The sequence below is a fragment of the Schistocerca gregaria genome, chromosome 2 (genome assembly GCF_023897955.1).
Source record: "Schistocerca gregaria isolate iqSchGreg1 chromosome 2, iqSchGreg1.2, whole genome shotgun sequence".
Taxonomy (NCBI): Eukaryota; Metazoa; Arthropoda; class Insecta; order Orthoptera; family Acrididae; genus Schistocerca; species Schistocerca gregaria.
In genome coordinates, this window is record NC_064921.1 from 422689684 (window position 1) to 422699043 (window position 9360).

Genomic DNA, 9360 nt, shown 5'->3' on the forward strand with positions numbered 1-9360 from the left:
AAAGCCATCACTCACAAAAATCACACACTGTTGCCAATGCCCCCCCCCCCCCCCCCCAAAATCCACCCCCATAAAGCACTTGGAAGAGGAAGTAGAAAGTAACTAACCTAGAAGAAGAAAACCATGAGCTAAGGACAGTAAACAGGCCTACCCTGCTGGCTCTTGAGGCAGTCATAGTTGCTGGTGGTACAACAGGAAAGCCAAGAAGTAAGGTTGAAGAATAATGGATCATGTAAGTCAAAGCAAAAGAATGTGCGTTCAGTAAACAATGAAGATGCTAATGTTGTAAGGGAATGGTAAACCATAACAAAGACAAAAGACAATCAACACAAGAAAAACCAAGGCCAAAGTTGCTGTCATTAGATTGACAGCTAATACAGTAATTCTGGAGCGGGGACACAGGACAATAAGAGAAAAATCACAGCATACACAGCACAGCTGAATGACATGTAACAGATCAAGATTTCCTTGATGAACTGTACAAGACAAATCTAAGTGAATACATTTCAAAGGAAGGATTTAGTGAAGAAGTAAACATAGAATTTAAGAAATGATCAAAAGAGAAACATGCAGTCAATAATATTATTGAATTTACTCTGGGAGTTTGTCTCTTGTTACTACAGAGACAGAGTTTAACACAATTTTAAGCACTGAGCATTAAAATTAAAGTATATGTACAGAAGAACTTCAATTGCTGGAGGCTAGGCCATTTCCCAAAATGCTGTGGCAATCAACAAGTCTGCTGCAAGTGTCCAGAGCTGGGTTATAGAAAGGCAGACTGTGATAAGGAGGTAGCTACTGGCGGCATCCCATGTAAATAACATAACAGAGTTTGCAACAAAGCTGGAGAAACCAAATGCCCAACCTACAAACAGCTGAATAGGAGACAAATTAAGTGCTCAGAACACAATATCACTTACAATATTCACTAACATGGAATAAAGCAGTATGAACTACATAACACGGCCCTCTCCCAATACTGGAAGAGATGTTAAAACATTTAAGGACAATAGGTACAAATACAAATCACTATTTACCAGAACAGGAGATTTGCAGAGTCTAGTAGCTTGGAGACAGATAACAGAGCTACTGAAAACCTTGGACATCGAAACAGAAACAACACCTTCACTTTTGTCACGTGAAATAGTGGAGAATAGATCTTTCATATCACCGACCATAATGATGATGCTTGTATGCCACAGACCACAGTATATCCAGGCAACTCAAACATGGTATGTTCCAGTGGACGACCTTGCAAACTGCAATCCTACTGAGAATGGAGGAGCTGAAAACAGATGGCTTCTGCAAGGACAACAATAAACATACTAAACCATACAATTTTGACAAACAAAGGTTTCTGAGAGAAATACAAACTCACACAGTACATGCTCATGGACACATGAAACATCAATACATTCAGTTACACAAGAATGTTATATGCAAATGAATACAAAACTCGAAACAAGTATCCAAAGCCACAAAGTATCAGGAACTGAATGTGCCACCAGTAAACGAAGGTTGTAAATGAAACCAGTATGCTTCATCTACGGAGTGAGCACTCACAACTCAAATATACAAGGACCTGTGACAAATACCTACAAAACACATCAGGAAGAAGATGACCTCTTAAAGGAAGAAACTAAAGAGGACAAATAGCCTGTCAAAAATAAAAATTTATCAGAAACACCAATAGTCTATGTAGAAAGTATCCAACAATCATCATCTAACAAAAACATAAAATCCACAGTTACACAACAACAAAAACTCACAAACACCATGACACATCACTAAACACTAACAAAAAACGTGAACATAACAAAAGAAACATAACAGACTATGAGGGCATTGAGGCAAAACTGCATCTAAGCAGTGGGAAGACAAAGATACATTCCATACTTAGAGACATAACTCAATCATCCCAATGGATACAAAATATGCTACTTGTCTCCCTTCTGACAAATTTGAACTCTGAAATCTCATGGGAATGGCACGTATAGGAAGGGGGAAAGTTTACAAGGATTCATGAAAGCACCTGACGGATCTATTTTGATCCCAGCAAGCCTTTGGATATACTAGATGCCCATTATGAATACCATACAATTAAACTGTTAGAGGATTACTATGGTTAATGCTCGCAAGCTGATGAACAAAGTACAGGTGGATGTCATCTACCTACAGGAACCTTATACTCTTCTTGGCAGAATACCTGCTCTCCCAACGTACTGTATGATAACCACAGAAGCAAAAAAAGCCAGAGCAGCAACTGTGGTGGCAAACACACACATCACATTGACCCATTACTCATCTCTGCACAGAACATATCGCAAAAGTTTAAATCACACAGGGAAGGGAAACATAGGTAATTTCATCAGTATACATACTGTAGTCATATGACATCAAACCATTTGCAGACTTAATAAAAGAGGTAGTATGTTTCTCCACAGGCAAAAAATTACTTACACTCACAGACATAAATGCCTGCTCAACATAATGGCATGCTGACAGTACAGACATCCGTGAGCAAACAATAGTAGACACAATAAATGAGTGTAGCCTTTTTGTGCTAAATAAGGCACAGCAAGCACTGGAATATTGTGGATATGCAAGAGATACTAACAACATAGATATCTCTCTAGCTAATGGAACATCTGTAAAACACATTACTAATTGGAAAGTTTTCAACAATGCAACAACCAATGGTCACAATGCAACAGTTATACAAACAGCTACGCACACAAACACATATACAAACACTCAGGGATAACTGGCATATGCTAAGGGACACAACTGAAGACTTCCTGTTATCTATTACGCATGGCAGCATGACTACAGAGCACACACAATAATTAAAATTTGCTATGAAGGGCCCAAATTTCTGCACTTCCACAAAAACAGACAAAAACGGAATGGTCTACAGTGCTGATGAGGCTAAGAACAAAGTCACATGATATGAGACAATGCTATGAAAGAGCAATGAAAGCACAAGAAGAAAAGCTCAGACTGCAATTGTATCGTGATGCCAAACAACAATACAAAAACTACAAAAGACAACGGAGGACTATTGGAACATTTTTGTCAGAAAATAACATACGAGGTGCACCTTTTAAATTACAGATGGGGAGAATTAAGACACCAATGGTATTGTCAGCACTAAAGCCAACAGACAGTACTACGAAACAGGGCTGGAGATGCTTGGTTGCATATCTGTTTAAACAAGCTTCTTCTGGGCAATGATAGTACATATGACCAACATCGACACATGAACCTTCAGAGAGAAATATTATTTATTAAAATGATGGACCCACCACCCCATTTGCATAGGAGGAGGCTGCACTGGCAATCATGAAACTTAAAAACAGGAATGCTCCAAGCCCAGATGGAGTACATTCTGAAACCATAAAATTGTCGTACTACAGATTATCTCTTTTATGACAAACTTACTTAATGATGCCTTTCAACAAGAATAAATACTTTCTGTATAGGGGTCAGAAAATGCAGTGATCATTAAAAAATGAGGAGAGGGCTCGACTGACCACAAGACATACAAGCCAATCTGGCTTCTTAAACACACTGTCTAAAGTGCAAGAGAGGTTGCTGTGGTGAGGGACTACAATCACCCAAGCATCTCCTCATCATCAGTCCACACCAATATGGTTTCAGGTTACAAAAATCAATAACAATGCAGTCAATCAAGCATTTGAGATAGTACAAAACATGCAATATTAATTGGCATCACCACCCGAGACAGCTATGCATGTTAAAGCACTGTTTCCGGATGGTGAGGTGTGCTGGTCCTGGAACAAATCCATCTATCAGACGAATGACAAGGTTCGGTGTGCCAGCCAGTCCGGATGTGGTTTTAGGTGAGTTCTCACATCTCTCTAGCTGAATACTGGGCTGATACCAATGTCCTGCCACAGTTTTTGATTTGGAAACAATCAGAACACTTCCACTAACTTCCACATGAAGAACACATCACGCAGATGGGTGGGGTACACAAATCCCCTTCTGGGAGGTAATGGGATGGCAACAGGAGGGTCATTCTGCTACCCCTTAGAAGTAACCACGTCACATCTGTAGTAACCATACCAAAACTGCACCAATGTAGGACACAGGCACAGAAAAAGAAGAAGAAGAATATTGACATCACTGGAACTTTTGAGAACCTTTGATGGCCTATGCTATTTGGAAGCTAAAGAGAAATGCAACTTCCACTTGCCCTACATTACAGCGTATTTCATTACTGTCACCATAGAATTTTAGAATTGTGAGCACGATACCAACTGGTTTTAAAGAAAATCACAAAAGGCTGCCCACAGGAGTCAATACATGAGCCCTTATTTTGGATTTTGGATGGGATATTGCCATCAAACCACTCTTAAAAAACTCAGATGGAGATGAATCAAGTAATGGAAACTCCAGTTAGGAATATCAACACTGTAGGAACAGATGAATTGCTACTTACTGTAAAGTAGACACGTTAAATTACAGATGGGCACAATTAAGAGCACTTACATAGAGCTTTTGGCCACAGCATTCATCAGCAAAAAGGAAACAAACACCAATCATACACACAAGCAAACAACCTCATTCGAACATGACTGTCGCCTCCAGCATCTCAGGCCAGAATGCAACTATCACATTGGATGTAAGCAACAATCTGGAGGGGACGGGGAAGTGATAGTAGTGAATGGGTGGGGAGAGAGTTGAATGCTGTCTGGTGAAGTGTGTAGAGACTGGAATGCCAACATGTGCAGCGTCAGGAGGTTGTTGGGCAGGAAGTCGGGCAAAAAGGAGCAAAAAAAGGAGAGAGCAGGAAAAGATGAGCAGGTGTGTTGGCAGAGGGCAGCAAATAAAGAGGAAGAAAGATGGGAATGGGAGGAGATGACAGGAAGTGTAGAGTAGAAACGGCTGGGTGGAGGATATGGCGACAGTATGTTACTGCATGTTGCGTTTACATGATCTTCATCAAGCCCAGAAGATCTTTCTGTACGTCTCTCTTTCTTTATTATTGGTATTTGCCATCGCCATACAGCCAGCCACCACATTTACAAAATATCTTTCATAATGGTTATTCTTCTATACACGCCATGAATTGCTATTTACAAAAGTATTACAGATATGAATAAATGGTTGATACATGTGACTATTATAAACTACTCGTAAAGCAATTACACCACAATAATAAAAAAAGAAACCATAACATACAGAAACCCACACATCATGTACGTAGTGTGTCTAGAGAGATGTCACACATATTTAAGTAGTTAAACATCACATTTAAAATTAGTGCACTCTCTTGGGTTGACAACAACAGTGCGGCCGACATCGGTAGAGGTATCTTCGCTTTACCAACTGCGCCAATAAAGGACTTTTGTTGTGTCTTGTATTTGGTCAACGAGACCAGTAGGTGATTCACGCTCCTTCTTTACTGCGTAAATCTCACAGTGAAGATTCCTTCAATCCTATTCAGAACAAGTGGTTTGGGAATTTGCCATGATTTTAGCGCATGTTCATAATCGTTAATATTAATCATCTGCTCCTGTTCCAATCACTAAACCAGAGGATAACGCTATTTCAGCTTGCAGCTACCATACGGTACTCATTTTGATGTCTTGGCCGTATCCTATTGCATTTGCCTGTTGTTCCTTGCTTTTTCATTGATGAAGTTCAGCATATCTCCGCAAATAAGTCTCACATTTAGGATTTCACCTCATTTCATTGCCCGCTTCACTATGCTGTATACTATTTCATTATGAAAGATGCCACTGTACCTAGAATCCACAAGAAATATGTTACTATTCCTGCTTGCTGACTTGTAACGACTTCTTTCATAATGTCTATAATTACAGGAGACACACCTTTGTTCCATTTTGGGTTTTTAAGGCTCTTTAGTACACTCAGGGAATCTGTTAACATCGCCATACTGCTTTGTCTGCAAGATCTGCTACACTTTTGTGCTTCTCTAACTGCGATGGCTTCCACGTAATAGATGGTTGCCTCCTTAGGTAGAAAATATAAGGCTTCATAATTTTCTGTCGAGTTGTATAAAGCACATCCTATTTTAACGCTGTCGATTTCTCACTGGACGAGGAGAGTCATTAACGTCAAAACGAACCTCCTTAGACCAAGAAAACCATTTTCTTGCCATGCTCTGTCTAGTGGAATTATCCCCCATAAACAGCGCAAGTGTTTCTGGCTGCCTCAGCTGCTCGCACCTCTCTACTGAACTCAAACAGAAGAATATGTCGGAAATGTTCCATTTTATAGCGTCCACAGCACCACTCACTTTCAAAATGAGATATGTAAACTCACATAGAAACAGTGAACTACAAATAAAGAATGGCAACCGAAAAAAAGGACCATAGTAAACGTAATACCAACATGCAAAATAAAAACGCAACGAACTTATGAACCAACCAAATATATTTCACTGCACCACCGTCCAGTTATTAGTTCTGCCATCTTAGGTAACCAGTCAACATCACCCATTGCTTAGTCCCAGCCAATATTTCTCATATATTTCTAAAAAAAAGGATATTTTTAGTGCTAGTGGTATATATACTTCTTTTCTATATCTCCATACTATATAAACGTATATGTATGTAACGTATGCCCATGTGTTTTAATTGGTTTTGGGCGTCTGCTAAGGTTTTTCAAAACACACACGCACACACACACATTCAACGCTGTTTACTTGGGATCATAACAATGTGAATCCTTGGAAGAAAAAAGTGTGATTAATAACATCCTATCTGAGCTAAAACGCAAAGTAGGAACCAGAAGGATGGATCAATGACGAAAGACTTGACTCATATCGATATTACCCGTGTTCCGAAAAATCTGCAAGCCCTCCTGTATGCTTCCCTTGAACAATCAGGCGAGTCCTGCAACTGCCACCACCACAATGCCGCGGCCATATCCTTTCGCGAAAATTGGGGCCTTCAGACATCGATATCTACGTGACATTAAACATTTTTAGAGCAAAATTTTCTAATAATTAAATCATGTCGAATATTTTAGTGGTAGAACTCTAATTCTGTAGCTGCCGCTTCTCAAAATGTGTTCTCATAAGGTTATAGCGTGCGCGCCACTCCCGAATTTTTCCTCAAACGATGTCAGTGGCATTATTCTACAACATATATTTTACTTGTAAATAGATTAACGTGAAATACGTCTTTTTGACTGAAATAATCACTTAAGACATTGCACGATTGTACATTATAGTTAAGATTCCATGAAAAACCGCTGGAATTTCTAGCCGGCATTGTAACGAAGATGGAAGAATATGTTTAGTCGCTATATCACTCACCTTAATAACGGAAATCGCATCGGTAAACTGATTCTCTTTGAGATCTTGTATCCGAATTCCAGTGCTCAGCCTGGCCCAGATTAACGGAAACTGTAATCTTTGTAAGACGGGAAGCTCTCTGACTTCTTCGTCAGTGTTTGTCACGGTCAGTGACTGTCGGCGAAAATTGGATAATTCTTCCTCTTCGCCTTCCATCGGTGACTCCATAATACAGATTATTGACCAAGGAAGCTATTGAACAGATTATGGAGAAATACTGTGAATTTTGCATAGAAATTGCACGAAAAGAGGAGAGAAACTTTGGGTAACAGTTTGTGTGTTAATAGACAGTGTTTTGTTCCTACGCAGAATCTCAATTATATTAGCGCTATAAGTGCTGATTATTTCTCAGAATAACTTGCATTTCTTGCTGTTTTAGGTACAATTGCCGCAATTCGGATTACAATATTGTTACTGTGGAGAAAGCCGCGCTTATTGTGTATTATTCTGTGCTATTTTCAACACATGTATGACTAATTTTGAATGCTGAATGCCAGATATTTGCCTCAAATGATAGGGAAACCCGGGAAAAGTAAATCAGAATTGTTGAACTGAAATTTCCTGGCTACTCTCAATACAAATTCAGCGTCTTGGTACTGTCCCATTTCACTCGGTACAAAGGATGGCTACCATATATTTTCAAGTGTGTCAAGTTTTAAAAGTTTTTATAAAAATTTTATGTGTTTTATGCTTTTGAAATTTATGCTACAAAAGTGTATGGCAGGCACATTAACAACTTTGGTTTCGGCCCCACTTCAGCAGAGAGGGTCGATATCGTTATTACTTTATTCAGGCATATTCTCGTTGCTCTCATAAGGGTAGATTAACTTTTTGCTAGACGTTCTTAAACACTGAGAAATATGAAGTGACCAGCAATTATATCCGGAATATCTGCACCGATCATTAGGTATGTTGACCACTTCGGCATAGATATCATTCTTAGGAGATCTAGTGACTTCTACTGCACATAATAACTTTTAATTTCACCTTAGAACATTGGTAACTTCTATTTATCCCTGCCAGCTCCAATCTAAGCATCAGACCATATAGGACATACGGTTTGTATCAACATCAAACAGAAGTAAGTGCCTTTCTTCCAGATGAGTCTTCAGTTATATAGCACCCAATAATTATATTAGCTCTGCCTGGTTTCATGTCACGTATAACTGCATTCAAGTAGTCCAGACTAAAGAAGTAAGAGTTACTACAAGAGTAATTTATACTAGTTTGGTGCTCGGCACCCTTCCAGTGGGGCAGAGGGAGCAGCGCGGCGGCCGGCAAGTTCGCTAGATTGCGTGGACGGCAAACGTGCAAGCCGGCCGATCTGCAATCTCCTTCAAACGATTTTAAAGAAATTACTCTGCGAAAAAATTTGGCTTCCATGCATCTCATAGCTTTCCTCTTCAGCTTCATGATGAATTGCCTATCATTTCGTTAGTGGTCATAGTTATTGTGATATTTCAAAATCAAGTAACCTACTGCAAAAATTTCTTTAAGTTTGCATTAAAAATTGGGGTCGCTATGAATTTGCGTTTGGTGCATGTTAGGCCAGTTCCCGTGTACGAAATATAGCTAACATACTAAATTATTCTTTAAACTTAGAAGAATATATCTCTTCAAAATGGTTCAAATGGCTCTGAGCACTATGGGACTTAACATCTATGGTCATCAGTCCCCTAGAACTTAGAACTACTTAAACCTAACTAACCTAAGGACAACACACAACACTCAGCCATCACGAGGCAGAGAAAATCCCTGACCCGCGAATCGAACCCGGGAACCCGGGCGTGGAAAGCGAGAACGCTACCGCACGACCACGAGATCCGGACAGGATATATCTTACCTACAGCCAGTCTCGAGAACGTTGATCATATGTGAAGCACTTCGTTCCACAGTCGCACGACAGCGAAAAAGCCAGAATGATATTTTTCTAGCTTTCCTCATGTCTCAGAAGCGGTTTGAGATATCAAAACAAGAGCTTGGCAAATGACAATACCCTAAGACGAGAA

At 39.6% G+C, this 9360-nt stretch overlaps 1 protein-coding gene across 4 annotated transcripts in view; it reads right to left on the minus strand.

Annotated features, from left to right (window-relative positions):
- LOC126336172 (uncharacterized) overlaps positions 1-7656 on the minus strand; it is a 108130-nt gene extending 100474 nt beyond the window's left edge. For 3 of the 4 annotated variants that reach the window (XR_007564905.1, XM_049999671.1, XM_049999670.1), the window contains exon 1: positions 7313-7647. Coding sequence is in view for 3 of the 4 variants with exons in the window: in XM_049999671.1 (XP_049855628.1) it covers positions 7313-7519 (207 nt within the window). In the remaining variant the exon portion in view is untranslated. Of the gene's footprint in view, positions 1-7312 lie in introns of all 4 variants that reach the window. The other variant, XM_049999669.1, reaches the window with a different exon arrangement.
- Positions 7657-9360: the final 1704 nt, after the last annotated feature.